Raw genomic sequence first — 27,275 nt, 5'->3', positions numbered from 1 at the left:
TGTAGTTGCTATGATTCTGATTACCTTCAGTGCAGTTTTCATGTTTTACAGGTTAATTATGTGAAGAAAACTACAGTTTGATCTAAAATGGCCCGCAAGTTCCTGCAGTGGAAAACAACACAAATTCAGTATTCTCATCTTTGATCTATCTACAAAAGGAAAACATATTTATCTTGACAGTTAAAGGAAAATACCAGGTTTGTTTGAGATAAGTAACTCTTAATAAAAGACAACTGTATTGTAGCCTTATTTACATCCACCATTTAAATCAAGAATCTAAATTTGAATAAAGATTTAATTGCATCATATGTTCACAAATTTGTGTTTAGGAGAAGCCAGGTATGTGTTGTCAAAAAGAGGACATAAGGTTTATTTTTTTTATTAATCTTATATACAGACATTTACAGCAATCTCTGCTAGAATTATTACATATAATTATGGTAACATTGGTAAATAATTCGACGCTGTCCGGTTGTAGTTCCAGTCTGAGAGAATATAAAGTGTACAGTAGATATGTATTTGTGAAAGAGAAGAAGAAGAAGCAGGGTCGTCAGTCGGAAACACAGTTCAGCAATCATTTCTCCTGCAATTCAACTGTAATCAAATCACAATAAAAATGTCCCCAAATCCCTTTGCCTCCGCTTGATCATAATAGTGTTTTATTCCACATGAGATGATGCTGTGTATTCAAATCATTTTCTATGAGACAGAAATGCACTGATACCACCTTCGCCCTGCAGATACAAATGATGCACGGCCCAGCATGAAGAGGCGATCTGAGGGGGCACAGTTTGGTGAGCAGCTTCTCTCCACACCACTTGATTCTTTTTTGGTTTTCAGTACGGAGGAAGCACAGCTCCGTGTATCTGGAGCTCAAACACCAAATGACAAATTATGATATAACAATACTTTTTGGGATTTATTCTTAAGAGACCACATCAGCACTAAATTATTATTCTTTGATGGCATTATTAGCACAGTGAATCCGCACTGCTAAATGATAAACTTTCAAATCCACTTTGGGAAAATGTGCAACAAACAGGGGCACTTTCCAGTAAAGGGTAAACTCATTTAACCTCATTCTTCTCTGAGAAAAAGCAGCATTAGAGTATTTATGTCTGCTTACAGTCTAGATGAAGATGTGGGACATGATTAGCCTAGCTTAGCACAAAGATTAAAGGTCAAGAGAAACAGCTAGCCTAGTTTCAGATCTCTGAATCAGGTCTGGCATTGTTCATTAGCTGGGTTTTCATCCAAATGTAGAGCAAAGTTTAAACAACTGGCAAACAAAAATGTGAATTTATGTCTGTTTCTATTCACAGCAAGTAATAAAGGTGATTTAATTACATTTATTGCAGGTCATTTTAATCTCTTTCTTTGGTCAACAAATATTGCCTCACATGATGCCGCATTGAAATACAAATTACAAATATGTTGGAACATCATCACTGATTTCTCAGTAACAGAAAAACAGAAGTGCAAAATAATTAGTGCTAGCAAAGACTTGCCGTAGCTAAGTTTTGTAAACTCAAAATGTTCTTCTATCTGACACTTTGATCATTTAATGTGATTTTAAACAGAAAAACAAATGTCAACCAGTCAGATTCTGCCACTATTTGAACTGATTATACACTTTGTGGATGAGGCCAAAACATTAGCCGATCGAAACCTTTTTGGGCCGTTGTTGAAAAGTTTTCAACATATTTTTTGCAATTTTAAACAAGCTTTGAGTCATTCTGAGCCATTTAAACTAATTTTAAGCTAACTGCAAGTCTTTTAGGACAAATTTTTGTCAATTTGTCTCAAGTCCTCTGAATAAATTCGACTCATTTTGTGCAACCCACCATCCAAATAAAATACCTTGCACTCGTCCTCATAATGGTCACCGAGGGATTTAGCTAAGCTTCAGAAAGTTAGACTCACACAAAAAAATGAACCAGCAAATGAATATGTTGTTATGTCGTATTCTGTATGGCTAATGCAGGTCGTTAAATGTTTGTTCCAGCTGGCTAATATCTCTTTCGTTTAGTCAGACTGAAAACCCCCCAAAAAATGCTGATGTAAAAATCTGATTTATTGGTAAACCTGCAGGGAGTTTGAGCAATTTATATGCAGTTGCTGTTTTCTTTTGTGTTTGTTGAAACAGTTTTTCTGGATGTGTCCTGATCAGTCTTATGTCTTTGTCTTCATCGTTATTGTGCCTTGTGTTTCTCCCTTTGTCCTTTTCAGTTCTTCTGTTTTCCAGCCCGTTAATGGCATGTCCCTCGCCGCTTCCCTCCACGTTGCGTCTTTGCTTTCCTTTTTGATTTATTTTGGCGTTCTTATTTGGATTGTTGCTTTTCTTGGACTTTGGAAGTTTTACCAGATGGTTTTTATTCATTGTTGTTCTGCCTCCACAGTAAGTTTAGTGTGACATCTCATTCCCACAGTCTGCCGTGGAGGTTGAGAGTGCAAAGTTTGATGATTTATCTTTTAATTAGTGAGCTTTGCAGATGTGGGTGGGTGTATTCTGTTGTTCTTTGGACAGAACTTCTGCTCATCTTCACAGTAAGCTCGGCTAACCATGTTCTGACACAGGTTTATATGTAGGGAAATAATGATGCTAATTTGAAGGCTGCTGTCTGACAACAGTTCTGATGGAAAAGCTTTGCAAATGCAGTGATAAGTCTCTTTTTTTGTCTTTTAGCAGTTGAAAAGCCCTTAAAGCTCACGAGCTGAATTAGTTTCCTCTCTATCAAAACTGCAAATTTAGTTGTGTAATTTCCTGGCAGTAATATTTAGGTTTTCCCATCAGGTTGAAGCAGGTTGTGCTCACATTATTCGACCCAGATCGCAGCCCAGACTTCATGCAGATGTTGCAGCAGCTGTTTTCTGGTGAGTGTGAATTATTAACTGACCTATTTTGCTCTACAGGGGAAACAGTTTGTTACCGCAGGGCGGATTAACAAGGTAATGTGCAGTCGATGCAAGAGTGGTGAGGTCGTCCTCTTCCTCCTCACAGCCTGAGAGTGAGCATCGCAGTCAGACAGGCTAACAGGACCGGAGGTAAGGACACTGAAGCAGCATTCATTGATGCTCCGGTGTTCTGGTGTATTATTCGTGTCACGCCTACCTCCCTTTCTGCCGCCTTCCTAGCTGTAGTTTCCTTTCTCTTCTCTGGCTCCACCTTCTCATCCTCCTCCACCCTTTCTTCGACCTCTTCGTCTTTTCCCACTGTTGCTGATTGAGTTTCAGGGACTTTGGCAGTGGTGGCTGTTACTGGGATGTCTGTAGAGAACCAGCTGAAGAGGGTGGGCATGATACTGGTATCACTGTCGGTGGTGTCAGGGAGGTCGAATGTTCCAGGAGGGTTAGTTTCTGGAGGCTGGAGGGAGGGATCAGGTGTCGCCTCGTGTTCACTCTCTTCTACTCCTTCGTCTTCAGCGTCTTCCTCCACCCTCTCAGGAGCTTGAAAACACAAAAGAAAAGCACATCAAGACTTTAAAGCTGCACTTAAGGGTTGTTTTCAAGTTATTTAATGTTTTTGTTTTTCTAAAAATTTCCTGTTACAACTTCTCTTGATGTCTTCAAATGTCTTCATCATTCCGAATCGCAATTCAGAACTCGGATCAGTTTGCAATGATATGCAGGTGGGTCATTCTACAGCACCTATTCTCTATTCTATGTTTTAGTTCCTGTCTCCTTAAGGCCCCTCCTGACAATCCCGTTCTGCTCTGACTGGTCAGCTGACCCAACAAAAGCCATGTACCATTGGTTAAGTCAGATCTATGAGTGAAAGCAGAGAGATGTAGCTCCATCAGAAGCATCTCCAGTGAGGAAATAACAGCATACAGCAACATTAATTGGGAGGTCTGCAGATGCTCCCCCCAGAAATTTCTGAAACTTAGTTTTCATCATTTCTGTGTAACAATTTGTATATTTTCTGCATCCGTTTATGGTGGAAACTTATGTAGTCTTGTAAAGGAAACATTAAAGAAGACGTGAAATTTCTGCTTGCAGGAATTATTTTGTTAACAGATAATCAATATAATGAAATGATAGTTTCAACTGACTTAGTGATATTACTCTGTCGTCATGTCGGCTACTTTTGCACCTGGGTTAGTCAGGAAATATGTTGCTGTACCATCTCAGATCTTGTCAGATCTTTAGAAATGTGTTCACTGTAGCTAAAAAGTGAGTTCTGTATAATATTTTAGCTGAATGTTAAGAATTGTGATTTTTTTTTTCACAATTATTAACATGAAGCAACTCCCAGTGCCATGACAATTATGTGGTTGTACAAATGAGACATTTCAACCCGGATTGGGCTGGACATTTTGGTATTTTAAAATAATTTTAAAAAAAAATCTAACCCTGGTGGGTCATATTTGCCACACATCTACTGATGTGGTGGCCTCAAACGTTGATGAAAAGTTGACCCAAGATTGTATTTTCAATAGGACATATGGATTGCTTTTTGGACACTTACAGGAACTTTCCGGTGTCCCTGTATCACACTCATTTGAAAATGTTGTACTATTTTCCATTTTCAAGAGCCCACGAATAAAAATTAGACAGACATTCCAGGTGAGATGGTTTTTTCAGAATAAAAACTCAAATTCCCAGGTCTGAAAACATTAAATTTTCTAGATTAGGCCAAAACATTTCCACAACTTCGTTTCGGTCCCAAATAACAATTAACTAAATGCTGAACAAATTTTGAGACTGACCAACCTTGGAAGAGTGTTAGTGTTAAACACAGAGCCTGATGCTGAGGTTTGAATGTCAGAGGTGCCTGTAATTTCCTGTCTTAAAATGTAAGAGCATGCAAACTGCAGCATTTATTGTGAACAGGTCCAGTGACAAGGCTGACAGACAAGAAAAGCCTTGTGCAGCATCGACTCACATTGTTAATTCTGTATTGTCACAAAAGTGCATTATGGGTGGTAAAGATGCGGGTAAATACAGATCAGCAGGGACAGAGGAGTAAACAGAGCATGTCCTACCACAGAGGTTGTTTTCACACTTCTGGAGGTTTTCTGGACATCTGGAGCACCAGTCACCTTCAACATACGGCCGCTCGTTTTCATAGTTTCCCCTGAGCACACATATATGCACAACATCACAATGAGACAACAGCTGCAGCTATTATTAATATGATGCACTTTAATGTGAACTTCTCCTTAAGTCAAAGGTATATACAATAAACACTGTTCATAGAATATTATTACTGTCCACAAGGGGGAGTGCTTGTTGTACTATTGCAGCAGCAGCAGTAGGAATAGTACTAACGCTGGGTAGTAGTTGCAGACGAGGAAGGATACTCTCTCCCAGTCCAGTTCCTCCATACTGTTACAGATATGGAAGGCACAGCCGACTCTGTGCGTGTCCGCCCACACCATCTGAAACACACACACACTTCAAACTAAGGCATCCACACACACACACACACACCGGTGACTATGGAAATTTCAACAACTGACAACTGAGTTTGGTTCCCCGGCATTAAAATTACAGACATCAGCAACATCATTTTGACTATTTCTTTCTACACCTGTAATTACATTTTAGAATTCCAGCTTGAGATATCGACAGTGTCATTCTGATCAGTTCGAACCTAATTCAGCACAGCTATAAGGACAATGCAGATATCATGAATCCAGAAGTATTAAACATGTAGAATTTTGACTAGCCAGAATTAATCTGTAAAGATTGCAAAGTGAAACTACTACTAGTCACAAGTGCAGATACAGTATCTGCAGTTCGTATTGTGGATATCTGCAGCTGGTTTGTAGATTTCTTTAATGGAAAACACATGAAGCGTAAATGTGATGTAATTTGTCCTTGGACGAATGACAGCGTGAATATGTCAACTGTTCTGTTGACTGGAAAGAATTTAATAACAAATATCTGCAATATCTAGCTCTGAAATCTTGAAACAACTCTCCATAGTTTAATTGTAACTAGTCACAATCCTAATTCAAGATAGCCTTAACTCCGCTCGACTGAACACAATTTTAGATAACATTTCAACCAGTCAGAATCTCAAACTGGAATTCTGTCTCATCAGAATGTAATTGTAGGCCAAAACTTTAACCACAAGTCCCTGACGAATAAAGCTCTTGTTCTTTACAATCTCCCCGCTGTTGAGCTCTTTCTATTTCACAGCATTTTCTAAAAACAGCTTCCATTACTTTTTGCTAACACTGTTCAAATGCTTTGCTCGATCAGTATCCAATCGGAAGCCTTGCTTGCACCACAATTCAGACTGGGCATAAGGAGGCTTCAGGTCTGTCACTATTATGGTGAACAGGTCCAAACTGAGTTCAGGCACCTCTAAGTGTCATTCTTACTGCTCAGAATGGCATGAAAGGTATCTGTAATGTTAGTTTTCAGATCACGGTGGTCACATTGCTTAGTGTCCGACCTGTGTGTAGTGTCCACACATCTTATCTTCATCACAGCTGTTGTTGTGAAAGTCGTAATCCAGGCGTTCTGCACACAACAGGATAGATAGTGGAAGAATGCAATTATCAATACCACACTATAGAAGTACTCCTATGCAGGTAAAGGTTCTAAGGCTGTAAGGTACTAAATATCAAAAGTAAAAGCAAGTAACAGCATACACACTAGTAAGAATACACAGTTAATAGACAAAGCTCAGTGGTAGTAGTAGTTTTCAAAAGTGTGACAATGAAAGGAGACTGGGTTCCTTTTTTTGTTCTTGAAGACATTTCACCTCTCATGTATGAGGCTTCATGACTTCTAACTGGAAGACTCACATGACACACAGTGTTAATTTTGGGGAAACTGTAAGTCCTCAAGAAGGTCATCTGTGCTAAACTAGTACAGCCATGTCGAAACAGAAGAAGGGATCTACGACACCACTTACCAGGTACTTATAGTGCAGTGCTGAGATCCCTCCTCAGGCAGTTTTACCCCATTTAACACCTTGATTAATCTGAGTCTTGAATAGTTATGTGGTTTTTTCATGAAAATAAATACCAGGGACTCCCAACCCCTCTGCTAGAACTGAAGAAGCCTCATGGATGAGAGATTAAATGTAGTTAAGAACCAAAAAAAAGTCCAATTGTCTTCTACTGCCACACTACCAAAACCTGGATAACTGAAAATCTACACAGTATTTACAAGGAAAATTTCCACTAAAACAGTAGTCTGCCGTTTGGTTAAATGAAATAAAGACTTCTACATTGACTCACCCAGGAACCATTTCTCCAGAGCCACTCGGAGATCCAGAGGCCCAGTTCCGGCAAACAGGTTTTCTCCGGTGTCCTCCAGTTCTGGATTGTGGTTCCAGACACATTTTGCGGCGTAGCCCTCTGCAAGCAGCTTCAGGTTAGAGTCCCACTTCTGCAGAAAACCAAAAGAACTAATTAAGAACAAAGCTTGCTACAAAATTTTCATTTTTTTCCACAAGAAAATCCCTTACGTTTCATGAGATCAGAAGGAGATGTTTTTGTAGGTTCAGGACGTTTCAGGTTTCAGGGTTTCATGCTTTCATAGTGCTTCAACACAAGAGCTTATGGAGCGACAGAAGAAATCCACTGACTGGTGACTGACAATGAAAACACCCTCTGGAAATTTAGAAGATGAACCACAAGAAGAACCGTCGAATTTCATCCCTCTTTAACATGTCAACTGACAGCCAAACCTTTGCAGGCCGCAGTAGAAACCAGTAATAACAAAGGGATGAGGGAAGTTTTTGGTCCTTTGAAAACCCGTTGATGTTTTGATGGAAATGCAAGTCATGTTGTTTTGTCAAAGTACAATGAACAATCACAAAATGAACTTGTTTGCAGTTGCAAGTTTTAAAAAATGGCAGTTGCATGAAGGGAAAAAAACACAATACCACCCTAGAAGCTTGTACTTCTTTTGAAAGAGCTACGCTTATCAAATGGCCATTATCAGTTCTTATAACATCCAAAACATAGACAAGAAGGCACTACTAAAAGCTTTGCCATGAATTCAAATGCTTCCATAAATATACTGACACATTTTTCAGATTCTTAGATCCCTACACTAGTTTCCCAATTAAACACAATTGAATTGAAGAACTTATGTATGATCTATAAATCTTTAGAAATCTTTGGAGATGTTAGCTGAAGCCTGGTCTCTCAGATTTGCTGGGACTAGCCTTTTAGTGGTGCCCAGAGTTCAGACTTTTCATTTTATTGTAAACTTTTTCTTATGTGCTTTAAATTTTATTATCTTCTATCCACTGTTTTGACCATTTTAAATTATTCTATAAGATTTTGCACTTTATATAACTTGTCTGTATTTTTCCCTTTGTTTGATTTATCTAATTCGTTTTTTTTCTGCAATATTATGTATTTTATCTTCATTTATTTGGTTTTATATTTGCCTATAAATCATTTTGAATAAACTTTGTGTATGCTGGGTAGCTATATAAATTTGCTTTGGAAAATTTCTCTACAACTCCATTCAACCAACTGTTTATGATTTAGGTTTACCATGAAGAACTCTGGAACACAAGGTATGAACTGCTGACCAATAAAGCACATCCAATCCATGTTTTTAATGAACTGAAGGTTGCCGAGAAAGGAAATTAACAAGGTATTGTACCACCTCAGTGAGAGTGGTGGTGTCGGCCTATAAAAAGTATCTGCCTCTGCCACTAAAAGCTGATTGGTCCGTTCAACTCCTGTCATGAAAACAAGCTTTAAACTTTAATAATTCATCTTTACATACTGAACAAATCTAACATCTGCTGCAGAAACACTTTCATTCTTCTCGTAAATGCAAAGAACTCCATGTATACATTTGTCAGTGTAAATTTTATTGAGACTAAATTGACTGTTTTATAAGCGTGCTGCACTCTCTTTTCCCTCCCTAAACCTGCTTTTAATTAGCATGATCATTTCACTGCGCGGCTGTTTTAGATTTGTCGTTGTACGGCCTGTAAAACCCTCGGGGGGAAAGTGTTCCTCAAACAATGTATTTCTTTTATTCATTTATGTGACAGGGCTCATTGATCAAGATATATATTCATGTAAATTTGCCAGAGTTAGGCCTATAGGCTAATTGTCCTCTGCTGTCCCTGGACGGGTTTTAGAGCTGTTTAATCCTGATTATGTAACATCTTTTACATCTTGATATTTTCATCCCCAGCTCTTTGATGCAGCGCAGTCATTTTCTGTAGCGTTAAGATGGGTCCTTGTAAAAAGTCTACTGGCAGTGATATGACATTTAATATCATATCAAGGAAATGTGTGAACGACAGATTTGATTTATAAACAACACATTGCGTTTGACCCTGACACTCAGCAGCTTAGTCAGGAAACCAAAACTGCTTCATATGAAGCATTTTATTCTCTCTGTCCTGTTTCCTTTAAACGTAGATTAACCAGGGACTGTTAGGTCACAAACCTGACCTGATCTCTGACACTGAACTCTCCAATCGGCCTGTCAGAGGTACGTGCAGTATTTCCTTCCCATCATACCCATAGATTTACCAGCACATCTATTTCCCCCTTGTGAAAGGGTAGACAAAGAGGCAGTTGCACGGAATCAGACTCCTCCCCAAATAATCAAATCGCACATAACAGCCTTTCTTGTCTCAGTTAAAAACTCTGTATTTAACTAAACAGAAGTCTAAATGCTCAGACGTGGTCCTCCTCTGCAAGTGGGACAAGAAGACAGCAGAGGAGAGCCAATCCTGCAACAGTCATTGTGTCACCAGATCTATTCTTTGACTTTAGCACACCCATTTGTTTAGTAATGAGTCTTTAAGTTGTGCATAATTAAGGAATGGCTGCTCTGAGTGACAGACGGGTCCAGTTGTAGGACAGTATGGCCTGCCCTCTCTTCACTCATGCTCTACATCTTTCCTCATTTGTGGATTAGCATGGTGTTAGGAGGAGGAGCCAGGTGCTCCAAGATGGCGACAGCTGGAGCTTAAAATGAGCAGTTTCTGCCCAGTTCTCTTAGAATTTTTGTCACATGACTGTTGGGTCAGTCAGTCATAGCCTCCCAGTTGCATTGAAGAGTGCAGAATTTGTAGTTGTTTTACTAAATCTGGTGCAAACTGTTATTTGTTGGTAGATTTTAAATGAGGCATGTAGAATAAAGTGATGATTTTGATAGATTATTACACTTTTAAGCTTAGATTTGTTTAATTTACTGATAGAGCTGCAGGTAGATGGTAAACAGTCCAAAATTACATGGTGCTGAGATCCCAAAATGGCTTACAATGTGTTTCTAATCCACTCATTTACACACACACACTCACACTCCAATGGTGGCACAGCTGAGAGGTGACAGATGACGTGTTCAGGAACCATCAGAAAATTGAAAATCCAAAGATTCTTTATGTTTTTACAGTCCCTGGCATATAAATACTGTCCTTTTACTGATTCTTTTTCAATATAACATGCTTTTCAGACATGCCAGCAAGGGTTGGGGTTCAGATGATAAGATAAAACATATTTGGAAACCTGTTGTGTTGTGCGTGAGATTAATTTGCAGTTAATGTCATTGCTTATCTGAACTTTTTCTAAAACTGTGAACTGCTGTATTTATGGTAGAATGAAAATGTTGGTATTGCTGTGCTGGGTAAAATATTATACTATTAGATTGCTGTCTATTTGAGCTGCAGTCATCTGTTATATGTTCTTCCAGGCTGAGATGTGCACAGCCCTGTTTTCATAGAAACTATGGATCTATAACCGTTTTGTCAGGATGCCAGATTTGGCCCACGGGTATCTGTTAGCATCCCACTTATATTCAATATCTGCTGAAAAGCTCCACATGATGACACATTTTTAGCTCAGCCTGTCTCGTGGTTTGAGTCACTGTTGCTAAGAAACCTAAAGAATGAACAACAGGACCATGACTGGGAGTTTAATATCGCCGTGTGCCTGTGTGTGTGTTTGTCCGGCGGTGACACACAACACAAACAATAGTCAGGGGTCTCCTTCACATTCCTCTCTCTCCATGCCGTCTCAACATCTGGTTTGTGTTATGACTTGCAGGTCATGAAGTAACACACACACACACACTCTCTGTCATGTCCGTTGACTGTACTGGAGGTCATCCGGTGTGTGAACATCTGATTGTTTTTCTGTCTCAGCTGAATTCAACAATTCTGGTCAACCGCTGTCTGCAGTCAATGGTGGAGATAACAACACATTTTCTGACATGCATAAAGAGAATTGATTTTCCCCACCTTTAGGATATTGTGGAGCCACAGTTCACTCCCCCTTCTGACACTACTATCAGACAGTGTTCAACCAGAGCTTTACAGCAAGGTTCAGGGCCACCTACATCACATTATGGAATAATGCAGATGCAAGAATTATTTTTTTCTTGTGGAGCCATTCATTTGTTAAAGGCATTATGGAGGATGTTTTTGTTGTTTAATTTGTCTGATTCACATAAAATGAATATACTGACCTTTAGTGGACTTGTATGTATGGTTTCCAAAAGAATAAAAAAAAAACGAAAAAAAATCCAACTGTGGACATGGCAGGAGCTGAAAAACATCAGCCAATCAACGCACTCGGACCGAGGCGTTTGCTTTGCTCCCTTTCCTGTCAATCAAAAATCTTCCGGCTCAGGCCTAGTTACGTAGATTACGTACGCCTTGGACTTACATGTTTTGTGTATGTGTTGCTTTGGTATAGCTTCTTAGTTAGCTGGAGACTTGATTTGCTCATCTTTTTTGACATAATGGCAAATAAAGATCCAGGGGGACCCAGACGTAAAAGAAAGGCATTTTTTGAGGTCAGAGAAAATAAAAGACAACTGGATCGCGAGAATACAAAAACAAAAGTGATTATTGGCGAGTCATTTGGGCGATGGCGTCAGCTCAAGCAACAAATAGACCTAAAGACAGATGCCTTGGTTGCTAAATTCCTTCTGGACAGGTAGAATGTATTATTGTATTATACTGCGGCTGTAGGCAACTTCACAAGTCCTACGCAAGTTTCTGGAGGGGGGCGTTTCTTCGTAAATGTAAAGAGGGGGGAGGTTAGAGGGGGGTGAGGGAGAGGTTGTATGTGCGCATGCGCATGCTACGTTCAAAGTCGTAGGAAATTAAATCTCCTCTAATGCCTTTAAGAACATGCACCAGTTTGATTTCAATAGCCTTAATGTACTTGCAGTGTGTATTGTCAAGGATAATAGAAATAGTATTGGATTGGGTTACAGTATAGACAGATAATAAATTATTAATGACTCTGATTAGATCAGCTACAATAAAAACTGAATTGGGACATCCCTGTATGTCATTTTCCTGGTGGCCTTAAATAATTTTTTACACCGATGGACTTACTGATTTGCTTGAGTCACTTCCTGTGATGGGTATCAGAAGCATGGACTGCCACTTACATCCAGTAACAACCAGTCATGTGACAGCATTCAGTGTATCATCGTGCTATCAATATCGGCACCTGTGTTAAACCTTAATTATACTCCTTTGCAGATGCACATGTGGACATATGCCGTAATCCTCAGTCTCACCCTAACCAGTCAGGGTAGATGGCTGCCTCCCAGAGGAAAATTTTACTGCTCAAAGCTTGCTCTTCTACAGCTCAGGAGACAAATTTGAGATTCTCATGTCAGCCTCATTTTAGTTTCTATTTTGTCTAAAGGTTTCTCATATGTTTCTCCTAAAATTCACTAGGAGAAATAGGTGAGACAGGATAATTAGAGGGAGTCATACTTGAGACTTGTGGGAGATACCTTGCTAATCTCAATACAGTGTGTTTAATGGCTCCTTTATTTCTCCTCTGGAATAGAAAATGAACAATAGTGGAGCAATATGTGAGACTCACTCACACCTCCACAACAGACTTGGAATCAAACCCCAGCCTTCTGGGTGTGAGACAGCCACTCTACCCACTGAGCTATGCCACCCTATGCATACATTAATCTGCACACACACACCTTATAAATGCTGCAACAAATAAGAAGTTGCCAGGATACAGCCTAAACATCTTGAGGCACTTATAATAATATATGGTGACTTCAATCATGTCACCCTCTCCTCCCACTTGACTGGATTTATCATTCTAAACACCACGGATCATCCACTCATAATATCGTGATGGGCCTCTCTCTGGACTGCAGGACGGAAAGATATAGAAGATCTTTGTACCCACAGCGATCAGGCTTTATAATTCTATAGCAAATAGTAGATGAGCTGACAGACAAATGAATTTCCCTTTTGGGATGAATAAAGTAATCTGAATCTTTATTAATTAATTAAAAAAAATATCATGTGGATTACAATAAAGTCAACATGCTAGATGATTAAAAACAACCAAAACGTTGACCTGAGTCTGAGAATTCAGTGAGCGCTTGTGGAGATCTCTTCATTTGTTCTCTCTGAGCTTAGTATGAGATGCATGAACTGAAGCTGGGATGAGAATAGATTGAGTTCTTAGAGAGAGCTCTCTGATTTCTCTGCCTGAGATCACAAAGAGACACAAAAGTTGAGAAACTCTGAGAATTATATGGGAGCTTGTTGAGATCTCTTCTGAAACTTTAAAGGAGACTAAACTGAGATTTAGTGCATCTTATTGCTCAGGAGAAAAAAATGAGACACAGGAGAAATAAGCCTTAGTCTCAGTTTGGTGTCACACAGATCTCAAAGTTGTCTAGGAGAAGTAAATGAAACATTTTTGAGATCTCTTTTTGAATTTTCTTTTCCTCTGGGCTTCCCTACATCTGGTTCTGTCTGAGGCTTTTTCCTTCCCAGTAAAGGGAGAATTTTTATTCTTTCCCACTGTCACCAGGTGCTTGCTCAAAAGGAATCTAAAGGGAGCTTTGGATTTGCTGGGTTCTTTGTTTAAAATATGGAATGTCCTCACTTTGCAAAGTCAAATGCTATGAGATGATATATGTAGTACCTTAGCGCGATATAAATATAATGTAATTGACTTGAAACCAAGAGTTGCTGTAATTAAACCAGTGTGATTTTCCTACATATGTGAGCACGCTATGGTCCAGGTCACATAAATTTTGTTATCTCCCCAAGTCTGCAGGAGTTTGTGTAGAGCACTCCATAGACATCCGGTCAAATGAAGCTCAAATTTGTGTTTCCACAATAGCAACCACATGTCAATCCTGTCTGTGTGCATGTCAGCGAAAAGGTACAATCAATCAACTGACCCCAAGGACACAACAAAGTGAATTATGTGCCATGAATTTGTTTAGTGAGAGCATTAAAACTACCTGATGTGTGACCTGGTTGTATGCGTTTTAAAACCTTTCTATCAGCTGGTCTGCTTTTAGAGTTATACCAGTTTTGTCTGAACCGTTTACACTGGTTCTTATTTAAATATTCTCTGAATAGGCCAGAATACTTTCACATTTTTAATAGTTTTGTCCAAACTGGTCTGACTGGAGTCTCAGTTTTAATAGTCTGTCTTAACTGGGCAGATTGGTTTTAGATGCTTCACATAAACTGGATAGTGTGGTTTGTCTATTATTCAGTTTAATGGTAACTGCTCAAACTGTTTTCATCAAACTCTCTCTCACACTGGTTTCTTTAGACTGTGCAGCACATAACACTTATATCAGAACTGGTCTGTTTCTGGTTTCTTGAACTGGTCACTCTGTGTTGTGCTACTGATTTTTATTTTTTATTTTTTATCTGAACTAGTTTGTCTCTGTCCAGGTTTCTGGACACCTTATGTGACTGGAATGGTCCTAACATTTTGCAGATGCCTTTTCTTGCCAAAAAAATGAAATCCGTCCCCTGCAATTTCCTCCCAGTTTAGCACACTGACCTCCCTCTTATGTTCATCTCATCTTACTCCTCACTTTCTGCAGATTTTGCAAGCTACCTCCCTATTTCTCTCACTTTCCTTGTCTCCTTACTTTCTTTCTCTCCCTCCTCCATCCTCTGGGCATTCATTCATTCACTACCTAATTTTCATTTCTCTCTGTGTAAACATTCTTCGTCTATCAGCTCTTTCCCAACACTCGTCCTCCTATGTTGCTCAACCCTGATGGTTGCCTCCCTCGCTGTTTGTCTTCCAGGGTGATTTCCCTGCTGTGTTCCTGCTCTTGTTATTAACTGGAGGGAAACACCCGTCTGTTCCTGGAACCCAGACCTCCATTTACTCTGGAACTTTTTTAAAGCGGTTACCTCGTGAAAAGTGACGGACCTGATCTGTCAACCTGCGTGAACAAGCGTTTTTCATTGATGCAGTGAATCAGAGAAATTCTGAGACAGCTGCAGCTGCTGGAGAACAAGAAGAAGAATGAGGAGTGAATAAAGTTTCAGAAAAATAAGAGTCTGCGTGCTAGCAGCTATCTGAAGCTTAATGTAAGCTCACAGCAGTACTTTGAGTTAAACATTCAGGGTTATTGTCTCACACAGACGTTTTAGGTAGCAGCAAATGATAAGAATTATTTTTTTTTTAAACAGTTTTTATTTAAATTGGTGAAATACATCATTAATTAGTTTTTTAAATTGGGATTTATTAACCCAAGCATAATACTCTTTTTTTTAAATCAAATGGTCAGAAATAACAGGAAAGTACTGATATTTCTGTCTGATAAGGTAACACAGACTTGTTTCCCTCCACTGTATGCAGGCCAATCATGCTTACTTTCGTGCTTGCTGTTCTGATCCAGGAAAAAACCTGCTGAGATGCCAGCGGCTTTGACAAAATTGCACTATTTGATGCCCTGGGAATGAGAACGGGTTCAATAATCTGCTCATTGTGAGTTGGCTCAGAGTCTGCACATTCTTTCCATACTTTCACAAAATCTTGAGTTCAGTCAGGTACATCAAACACATTGCACTGGCCTCCTTAGAGCACCAACACCTTTCAATACACAGCTAAAACACGAGCAGCGTTGTTCACATGCTTAAAAACTATATCGATATTTTTCATCTTCCCCCACTGACATAAACATATTCATTAACAGAATGTCTTCTACCTTTGCAGGAACTGCAGTTACTGTATTGGTAATGGTAGAAATCTTCCCTGAATTGTGCTTTTTTTTTTTTTTAAATCTTGCAGATACTTCATTTGTTCAGCTGTGCACAGACTTGCAGGTTATTTAGAGAAGTCATCTGGCTCACAGGAACGCGTCATGAAAAAAAGATATACTACACACTCTGGTGCAAATTACTGCAAAAATGATGGAGACAGTGATCTGTCTTTTGCATTTAGTTAAAGTTGGATGAAAAGCAATTGAGATGTCACAGGAAAAATAAGAGGGATGGTATTTTGTCTCTTCATGATGAAAGACAAACTGGTAGTTCAGATTAGGAGCAGGATGCCAGGTCTTCTGTTGGCTTCTCTTCATCTCAACAGTTTCAAAAGCAGCCTACTGAGGATGTTTCATTTGGTCCATGGCTAATCTGTCCTGATATGATAAAATGCAGGGTTTCTTTGTATCCCAAGCAGTTTCTGGGGATTTTTTCACTCCTGACACTTTGCTACTCACTGTGCTCTCATTTTTCACTGCAAAATAAAGTCCTGTATCTCTATGGAAACAATAAAACCATGACTAAAGGCAGAGATATCTCAGGCATGTCTTCTGTGCAATATGACCCAGATGCCCAGAACTGGAATCAACATGTACAACATGTTCTAAGTGCCCACAAATCATATCATTACTAGAGAACAATGGTGACAGTAGATACTACAGTTTTGGTCTAACGATAAAACTAAAACATCCAGCCGGCCCCAACAGTCCCAAACGAACAAAACAATTTTATCTGACTTTCACTTTACCTGGATGTTCTGCTGACACTCACACTGTTCTCAGTTCAGACGCAGCCCCTTTACAAAGCTGTAAAAGAAGTGACATAACAGCTGCAACGTAACTTCTCTGTCGGGTGAAGACACAACTTTATGTCACTGAGTCATCTTCCAGAAGCTTTGGTGAACCCTGATCAGCAGGTTAACAGTGAAATATCTTAAATGCATCTACTGATGTCCATTTTGGTACATTTGGACACACTGCTTTCCTCACATAATGAATTGCAGCAGTTTGATCCCTTGTCATTTCCTCTGGTAATCAAGTCAACATGTCCACTACAGACTGTACAACCCGTACACAACTTAAAGCTGCTGTCCGGAGTTTCCGTTTGTTTTCAATTTATGTATCATTTTTTAACAAAGCTTAAATGTGTTAGTCTAGTTCGATACTATAATATAAAGTTAGTATAACGCGATATGAAAATTTATTCCTGAGCTCTGCCTTCCTCTCATAGACCCCCATGTTATTCCAAAAAGCGCCGGTTGCTGCCGACCAATCAAGTTCGAGCTTCAGCTTTGTCATGCTGTCAATCAACGGTTACGCGCACAGCAAGCAAGCCCATGCAGAGGTGGGCGAGCTACGCACTACGCAACCGCGCGCACATTTGTTTTGCTTGTGGAGGAGAGAGCATCAGGGATCAGCAACTTCCAGAAAAGTTACCAATCCCACGGCTTGTCAGGCCAAGAGACTGCAGGACGTTTTTTGGCTCGGGGTGCTCGCGTCGCTCCCCGACCACGGCCTCCATAGCCCGGCTGACGGCTTCGTTTAGATGCCCGACCTCTGGAGGAAGATGTTGGGGCGTCTGGGACATACTCTCCGTCAGAGGAGTCATGCAATTCTGAACTCTAGATAGAAATAAATAAACAATGTAACACATATACACGCGTAAATGCACTAAGTTTGATAAACAACGTCATCGACAGGGATACACGAGTGTAATCACATATTGAAACTTTACTAGTTCGTCCTAGCAGATTCATGTTATTTTGGTATTAGGACAAGTTAGACTCAATACAGCATTCTAACGTAATTCCTTTATTATTTACTAAATGTAGAAGAGTGGAAAACAGCAAAACAGGCAAGATGCTGCAGCACTCCAGGCACTCCTCTCATGTACTGTGTGCGTGCACAAATAAAGGGGCGAAATCAGAGGGAGGGAGGGACCACCAGTGTTTTGGGAGACGCTGCAATTCAAACTCCGGACAGCAGCTTTAATGTCACAACTAGCTTTCTCTTACATAACACACAACATGTAATTTTTTGACTTATTTTGTAGCATATTTTAAAATATTAATTATTTCATAGTATATGGATAGTGTAGGCTCACACTATGTATAGAAAGTAAGCTCAAACTGATCTATATCTTCAACCTGTCAATTCAGAATTCACTATCAAATCACTTTAAAAATCAAAAATCAAATCAAAAATGATTTCTGTATGTGATATGTAACATTTTTGTGGCAAAAGTAACAAACTGGACATGAGATTCTTGCCCAGGTTAAGAGTTAAGATGATATTTTACTGAATTTACGTTTTGATTTCGAACATCTATTGTCATATTATTTTATATTATTTGTCTAAATGTGATAGCTTAAGGTCATCTTATCTCAGTTTCTCACATATAAAACAGTTTTTAAATTCACTGTATTTATGTGCACATGGCATGTATTTACACATAAAGAAAATAACATTAAATTAACTACAGTCTAGACATTGTTTATGTGCTAAATGACTATTCTAGTCGGAAACGGCTGATTTTTAATGGAATATCTCCATAGGGGTGCAGAGGAACATTTCCAGCAACCATCACTCCTGTGTTCTAATGCTACATTGTGTTAGCTAATGGTGTTGAAAGGCTAATTGATGATTAGAAAACCCTTATGCAATTATGTTAGCACATGAATAAAAGTGTGAATTTTCCTGGAAAACATGAAATTGTCTGGGTGACCCCAAACTTTTGAATGGTAGTGTATAGGCTCAAAAATTCACTGTATTGTTAGTATAGTTTTAGACATCTTTTTTTTTTTTAAGATAATCATGTGCCTTTTGCACATAGAGTGATATTAAGTTCGAAATAAAATCAAAGGACAAGATTTGCTTTTTCTTCTTGCAGCATTTTGACAGCAATTTCAAAGTAGAGAAATATCAGTTCCACTCTACTGTTAACATTCTTTTGGATCACAGTTTGTGTAATAATCAATATCAGTGCTATCTGTACATGGCTGCCAGCCAACTGCTATTTAATTCCCACTAAGAGGACAAGATCTCCTGCCAAGCTCTAATTAAAGGCTCTCAAAGACTTACTACATTTACGTGCAGGGCCACAAAGAGCCAGAAAAGACCAAAAAAAAATTGTCAAAAAATGTAACATCAGGACATTGCTGAAGCGGTTTCATCACAAAAACATGGGCCGCAAACCTCAGATACAAACAAGGATAATTAGAACAAGACAAAGCACGAACAAGACGAACGCCACCAAACGGAGCCAAAGATCCCATGTGTGTTTGTGTTCTGGCAGCATTTGAGAAAAAGAAACAGAAACAGGAAATAGAGGAAGATAACAAGACAAGAACTGAGAATATTAGGAAACTAGTGACTAACTGGAGATATAAGAGATCTAAACAGACACATCAGACCAGACAGTTTAATTTAGGTTTCTTTATCCCTCGTCTCCTCCTTCCTCTTTTTTTGTTTTTTTGTTTTTACTGCAGCCTCTGATCTGGACTCCATCCCGCTGACTCTGCACTAATATACACTCAGCACCTTTTCAACAGGGTTAAGGAAACTCCAACGCTCGTCTTCTGGGCGTGCTGTAGATGATCGAGTTCTCCCACAATACAAGAACTGGAGGCGCCACTCCAGGCTGGAAACCATTAACATAAATTGCGGACAGCAACGAGACATCTCCAAGAACATCTTAATAAAAAACAAAAATGCATTTGAATAGAAGCTTCTTGTGCTTCCTTTGCCGAGTTTCTCTCGTGAGATGAATGTTTCAAAGTTCCGACACATGTTGGTATGACTTTAAAAAGCAGATATATGTGAAATGAAAGTCAGAGTATGCAAAAAATGCCTTTAAATGACTTGTTTGTGCTAGCCTGTAGGCTCTCACTTATTGCATCAACTACAACAGTCAGTCTTTACTGTAGTCGGTCACAGTGTGCATGAAGAACTTCAGCTTGCACTAATAAAAGTTAAAATTACTTTCCTGTATATTAGCACTAAAAACTATAAAGATTAGTAAACTGCAGACTGGATAGTGGCACGATCTAATTAGACTTTGGCACCAGAGGAGCGGTTGGAGGGTTTGAGAACCATGAATTATGAACAGGCAGCAGCACTGTTCTGGGAAGCTCCATATCTACAGACAGGAGTTGTCCAGATAGTCAGACACCAGTCAGCCTGTTCTCATTTTCAAGGCGCCACATACTGCTGCTGGCATCTCAGATATGAGCACAAGGTGGTGTTGGTGCCACCCACGTCAATATACGATCCCAAGAGACAGAAGTTGCCCCTGCTTATTGAACACCAAAACCCATCAGAGGATTGCTTACCTTTTTTAAAAAAAATTTTTTTTAAAAAGCATCAAAATTACACCATTTGTCAGAGCCAATAACTGTGAAACTGAAAGAATTGTTGGATTTCAGATAATTACATCTATAGCATATACAGTCACATTTTTTCCAGTATATTTGACACCTGTGGACACAAAATGTTGTACATGCTGTTTCCAAGTTTTGTCAGTTTTAGTAAAAAAAAACAAAAAACTTGTGCCTTACTGCATAGAAGACATTTTTAAGTTCTCTTCATTTCGTCTTCTATTGCAGTGAAAAATTAACCCACTGAGTAGAAATGTGACTGGAAAAATGGAACAAAAAAGAAAAAAGAAGTGGGTAGTTCCACCTTAATTCACCATTTTTTTAAAATAAGATCACGCCTGACCATCTCATATATGTCAAATTTTCTTTCTGTGCATATGTTTGTTACTAAGTAATGCATGCGTGATATTTCTGGTCACAGGTGGTGTAACTGTTGGAGTAAAAAAATCTTAAAAGAGGTCATGTCTCATTTTCTTCGGGCCAAAGCAGATAACTTGAGTTATTACTCCACTGAGGAACGGAAGGGAGTGATGTGACGATCGCAATTGGTTTGTCTGTCTGTTTGTTCACAACATTACTCAAAAAACAGACAAACAGATCTGGATGAAATTTTCCAGGAAATGACACAAGAACCACCTCATCAGATTCTGGCTGTGATGCAGCTTAAAGGCATTATGGAGGATGTTTTTGTTGTTTAATTTGTCTGATTCACATAAAATGAATATACTGACCTTTAGTGGACTTGTATGTATGGTTTCCAAAAGAATTAAAAAAAAAAAAAAACTGTGGACATGGCAGGACCTGAAAAACATCAGCCAATCAATGCGCTCGGACCGAGGCGTTTGCTTTGCTCCCTTTCCTGTCAATCAAAAAACTTCCGGCTCAGGCCTAATTACGTAGATTACGTACGCCTTGGACGTGCGTGTTTTGTGTATGTGTTGCTTTGGTATAGCTTCGTAGTTAGCTGGAGACTTTTTTTGCTCATCTTTTTTTACATAATGGCAGATGAAGATCCAGGGGGACCCAGCCGTAAAAGAAAGTTATTTTTTGAGGTCAGAGAAAATAAAACACAACTGGATCGTGAGAATACAAAAACAAAAGTGATTATTGGTGAGTCATTTGGGCGATGGCATCAGCTCAAGCAACAAATAGACCTAAAGACAGATGCCTTGGTTTCTGAATTCCTTCTGGACAGGTAAAATGTATTACTGTATTATACTGCGGCTGTAGGCAACTTCACGAGTCCTACGCAAGTTTCTGGAGGGGGCGTTTCTTCGTAAATGTAAAGAGGGGGGAGGTTAGAGGGGGGTGAGGGAGAGGTTGTATGTGCGCATGCTACGTTCAAAGTCGTAGGAAATTAAATCTCCTCTATTGCCTTTAAGGTCTGGATCCATGGATTTGTTAAAGATTTCTATATCATTGTGAGGTAGCGGCATGGTGTCACTGTAACAATGACAATAAATGAACACTACATCAGCTGTCTGCTGATGATCACATGATTGCTATCCAATTATAAATCGACCATTGCGGACTTATCAGGACTGATCTGTCGGTTAAGTGATACAAGGAACAACTGATTAAATTGTGAGGGCGCTTCCATGTCCCATCAATTTCCGCCGCCCGCTACATATTTCGGTCACGCGATTCGGTATCGATACATAATGTACACATGCATAACAAATGCCTGTATTCAGCGCAAGGTTATTCTGTTTGTGGGTACATCTATATTAAGCACGTCTCTCTGCTGTCTCCTGCTTAGTCTTCTTCTTGTATTTCTACTTTCTTTCTTACCTCCCTGTGGCTCTGATCTCCAAACACATTGAAGATCTAATACATAGTCCATTAAAAAAAAAAACAACACACAATTAGCCACTATAGTTGTTATCAAACATACAGGAGGAAAAAAGATATATTTGTTGGGGGACTGTTTTCTGCACTGGATTAATATTTCAGAACCTAAAACGTAGCTTCAGTGCTGAAATTTGGAGATGTCAGTTCACCCCTGATACAATGAAACTGAGCGGCTGTTGTTGCTGCAAATGCAACACAATCAGATTAGTAACACTCAACAGCAGCATTTTTTTCAGAGCACAATGATGAGTCTGTGTCGTCTTGACGTTTGTGGATTACTCAGCATGAACATCATTGTCTGAAAACGTCTGCTGTTCCCTTTACGTGGAAAAACTATACATCATGAGAGATGCTTGTCGGGTCAAACACCTAAAACCACCTCCACCCAAAGCTTTACGACGTTTGAGTTGGAGGGAGGGAGGGACAATATTTCAGAAACAGATATTTACATCTCTTCATTATTTGGCAACGCCTGGTTACTTAATGTCTTCCTCATCTTATGTATTTTATGTTCCATTTTAGATTTTTTTTCATGGCCAGTGTTTCCTATCAGGTTGTTTCCACTGCTAGGAATTGCAGGCCATTTTAGGGCGGTCCAACCCTGAGTTCAGAATGTAAGGCACCCACCTGTAGGCCTTCTTTTAGGGAACAAAAAGGAGAATAAAATACATGCGTGAGGGTAAATATTTCTGAACAGCCCTAAACACCTATTGGTCAAACTTAAAGAGACCAACAAACGCCATATTTTCTGTCCTCTCTCTGTCTTTGTCCAGAAGCGATCTTCTCTCCTCCAGCACCATTAAAGCAACAACAACCTCCATTATTCAATTTCGTATGTGTGCTTATAGAACAGAAGTTACATCCAGTAACTGCTATTTGTCATTGTTTTGTTGCACCCTCAGTTAATCTCACAGACAGAACAATCAGATCTTGCATCAAAATGGAAACAGAAGTCTCAAGACTCGATTACGGGCCCGTTTCTGTGAACGGTCATGCCATGTCTTGCCTGCCACGAGTTCACGCAGTGGAATGCCGCCTATTGTTAATCTGCGATCTTGCATTTAATTCCCGTCTGGGAAGAGGTATCTAAAGTCTTGATCCATCATGTTTTTTGGAACATTCTAAGGACAGAGGGTGTTTCATTCTGTAGAGACTATGAAGCCTCTTGAGGCAAATTTGGATTTATGATATAAAGCTCCATAAAACTGACTTGACTTTTCATGTGGAGGTGAAAAGAATCTGGGGTTTTCACTTTACCCTATCTGCTGAAGAAAAAGCTGAGCAAACCTCACATGTGAACAACCAACCCTGCGCTATAGAAATGAACTTTACACGCAACTAAACTGTAGCAGCAGATACATTTTGAAATAAACCAGATACCGAAAGAAAGATGTTCACTATCAACGCATTTTTTTGACCAAATATCTAAATAACCTGTAGTAGTCTCACAGCGTTCTACAGCATTTGTTGTCAGTAAGAGAGGGGGAAAGCCTCTGGTTTAAACCATCAACTTGGATGACACTAAACCATCTGTCTCTTATTCTAAACTTTATCTTTTAATTGATTAACCTCCTAAGAACTCATATCTATTTATCAGAGTTGCAAACTTGGAAGTTTTTTTCTTATGACAATAATCATTTCATGCAGATCAGAGAAGTTCCTGCTTCTTTCTTCACTCACTTCTCCATTGCTCACTGCAGCTCAAGCACACCAACTCATCTACGACTCTGCTGAAACAGAAACTATGCAATGGCATGATCTAACAATTGAGAAATCCAGCAGTACATGTTGGAACCAGAAAGCAATTCTTAAGAGGAATGATACAGACAGCCCCACCCTGCAAGCTGACAGCATTTATTCCCTAAGTTTGTTATGTATGAAACCGTAGAAGTCTGGATCTGCATTTTTAGACGTACGCTGCAGTTTCAAGGTGGAAATGATCAACGATGGCACCGACTGCTACTTTTGGTCATGATTTGTCTTCTAGTTAATAAAGAAGCATCATATGGGCATTTTAACAAGCTATAAAATTAGATTTTCATCAGAAAAGGTCTTTAATCAAACTAGTTCTCTTGCCTAAACCAAAGACCCAACTTTTGATGTGAACTCCTGTCGAGCGCTTTGAACGCCCGCCATCCACCCCAACCACCTCCTGCTGATGCAGCATCAATTTAACAAAAGATTGCACCTCAGCTAAATATAATCGGGAAAATAATATTGTTCTATAGGACCATGATTTCTCATACAGAGGATTGTGTAACGCCACGAATGTCATCCAGACAGACTGTCTGAAATACGTCTTAATAAACAGCATCTCCTCCCTTTCTGTAATGATTCCCCTTTTCACTCCACAGCCAGAACAACTATTTCAACAGTGCATTGTGCAAACTAATATTTTTCAACTTTAAGTCAGCCCTTACCCTCATCACAGTTGGGTTATTCTTTGCTCTGGCGTTGCATGTAGATGCAGATACACATGAGATATCAGATTGGAGATTTTACAGTCATCTTTACTACTTACTACACAGGAGTGGTGACACATTTACTGCTCAAAACCACAAGTTCCCCCGCCAAAAACACAGAAGGACTGCCAGTGGGTGAGTTTGTGTGTTACATGTTGTAGATTTTATATTTAGTTGTCATACAGTTCAAAGTCAGTTCAGAATGAACTCTGTTTTAAATTCAAATGCACAATTCCACAATGGCAGCTGAAGTTTTCTACCATTTGATGCCAGCAAGCCATGACATATATTTGCTGTACATATATTTATTAAGTGTTTTATGGCAAAGACTTTAAGCCAAACTGAGGATAACTTTTTACGTTATTCTACAAAGTCAATCAAAGCCTTTTATCAGTCTATGCCTGCCAAAAATGTATATTTATTTTTTTAGAGTTTGTAATTCTCAATGTACATATAGACAAGACGTTCTTAAATATTTTTCTTTTCAAGGATTAAAAGTCTGTAAAATACAATTTTAACTGGAAATTATATTAACCTTTCGTTGGCATCCTACTGCTCAGTCGCAGTAAGGCATTTAAGATTTTATGTCTGCAAAACTTGACAATATTTGATTATATCCTAATGTACATTCATTTATTTGATGGTTTTGGGAGGTTATGACTTTACTCTCGAGTTAAAATTAACACTTTCAAAATTGGCACGAGGTCCGAAAATGTTCTTTTCAGGGACAACTTGAAAACTTGTACACTATTTGAACTACAAATATATATATATATATATATATATATATATATATATATATATATATGCTAGCATTGTTGTCATTGTACAATGGAAATTAAAACCTTTTACTATTTTAGGACTACAAACACGATACACGTTTTGTATTCTCGTGTATATGTATTTATATGAGGTTAAGGGCTTTTTATAGATGAGATTTTACTCTCACAAAGTCCTAAAGTTTTCCTATTGTCAGGGGCTAGAATCCTCCTAAATACTATTCGAACCACAAAAAGATTTGGATAACTTGTGTTAGCATTCATTTACAATGACGAGTAAAGCCTTTTGCCATCTAATGCAAATGCAAACATGAGGAATCTTTGTTTTCATGCATTTATTATACATTTTTATTGTTAGACTCTCAAGTCAAGTTTTACTAAATTTTCTTCTCAGTGGGTAGAAGAATCTTCAACACCATTTAAACCACAAAACATAACACTATCAAAATTTTGTGTTAACATGCAGGTAAATTCAATCATATTTTAAAAAGAGTAAATGGAAATAAGGAATGAGGGACCAGTCAATCGAAGGGAATCGATTGATCAGTGTCAGTTTACAATGAATTATTATGCAAAATGATGGCATACACTGAAACTACAAAGAAAATCTGGTGCTTATAGAGTCTCCTCCCTATATTTCTGCAGCTGCAGTCAAAGACACATCTTACATGTCAGAGCATGATACTATATGACATCAGGCATATAGCTCATGAAATCAATATGCCTCTCCTTTACTGTTGGTTACTGTCAGTTTGGGAGGATCTAAATACCCCGCAGGTGGCTTACCAGAGGCAGCATGGCTGAGGCACTGGGTTGAACCTGCCCTCTGTAGTAGTTATGAAGCTCCACCACCAGCTCCTCTTGCTCTTCACTCAGAAAGCTCCAGGCCCCAGGAAGCACCAGGGCCCCCAGGAGCAGCCATGTCCACAGAGTAGCTCCCCTCGGAGGGCAGCGGCAACGACCCGATTCCCTCAACCTGGAGCTCCACGAGGCTCCATTCTGGCTAGTCCGTGGGGTTGAGGCCCCTCGCTGGGTGGTGACCCCCTGGAGCTCCGAGAAGCTCCGCTGGTGCATGATGGGAAAAGGAGTCCTGTGGGATGTATCCTCAAGTGGTCAATCCAGGGTCCAGCCAAGACTGTGCGTGATAACGAGTGTGTGCGTTAGACTGATCAACAAGTATTTGAGTGTGTGTCAACAATAGGCCTGTTGTCTTTGTGTGTGAGTGTGTGTTGAAGAGTCAATGTGTGTTCCCTCCTCAGTGCCTCTCAGCTCTGCCGATCTCTGCGTTTCTGACCCGGCTTTAAGAGGGAGAGGATCCTCCCCTACACACTCACGCTGAAACACACTCACACATGGGCCTCTATCTTTGTGAGGACTCTCATTGATATAATATATTCCTGAGCCCCTTCATGTAGCTTTAACCTAAGCCTACATAAACAATGATTTAACTTTGAGACAGCCATTTGAAAGTCTGTCCTATAGTGAGGCCCGACCATAACATCCTCACTCCTAAGGATCCACACAAAGATAAACACACACACACACACACACACACACACACACACACACACACACACACACACACACACACACACACACACACACACACACACACACACACACACACCACAGTTCGCACAGTGCACCGACTGGTACGCACAACAAACACCCCCCACCCCAATCCTCTTACTCACCATATTCTCAATGTTGATCTCTTTCCTCCTTTCTTTTTTCTAGCTCTCATCAGCTTTATAATGGCAAGTCTATCCGAAAACAAACAAGAAAACAACCTCATATGAACATTTATTCTGTGAACCCCAAACACTTTGAGTGATATT

At 39.4% G+C, this 27,275-nt stretch overlaps 1 protein-coding gene across 1 annotated transcript; it reads right to left on the bottom strand.

The window, feature by feature from the left end:
- Positions 1 to 363: 363 nt before the first annotated feature.
- Positions 364 to 26,726, bottom strand: LOC110961903 (peptidase inhibitor 16-like). The gene is made up of 6 exons (XM_022209697.2): positions 26,224 to 26,726; positions 7,200 to 7,350; positions 6,407 to 6,474; positions 5,272 to 5,381; positions 4,986 to 5,077; positions 364 to 3,447 (listed from the first exon to the last, which is right to left on the bottom strand). Exons 1-6 carry the CDS (start codon positions 26,509 to 26,511, stop codon positions 2,996 to 2,998), a joined length of 1,161 nt encoding a protein of 386 aa, XP_022065389.1. The 5' UTR covers positions 26,512 to 26,726; the 3' UTR covers positions 364 to 2,995.
- Between the last annotated feature and the right edge of the window lie 549 nt (positions 26,727 to 27,275).

This window comes from Acanthochromis polyacanthus, chromosome 6, assembly GCF_021347895.1.
Source record: "Acanthochromis polyacanthus isolate Apoly-LR-REF ecotype Palm Island chromosome 6, KAUST_Apoly_ChrSc, whole genome shotgun sequence".
NCBI classification, from domain to species: domain Eukaryota; kingdom Metazoa; phylum Chordata; class Actinopteri; family Pomacentridae; genus Acanthochromis; species Acanthochromis polyacanthus.
This window is presented reverse-complemented; position numbering and strand designations above follow the sequence as displayed.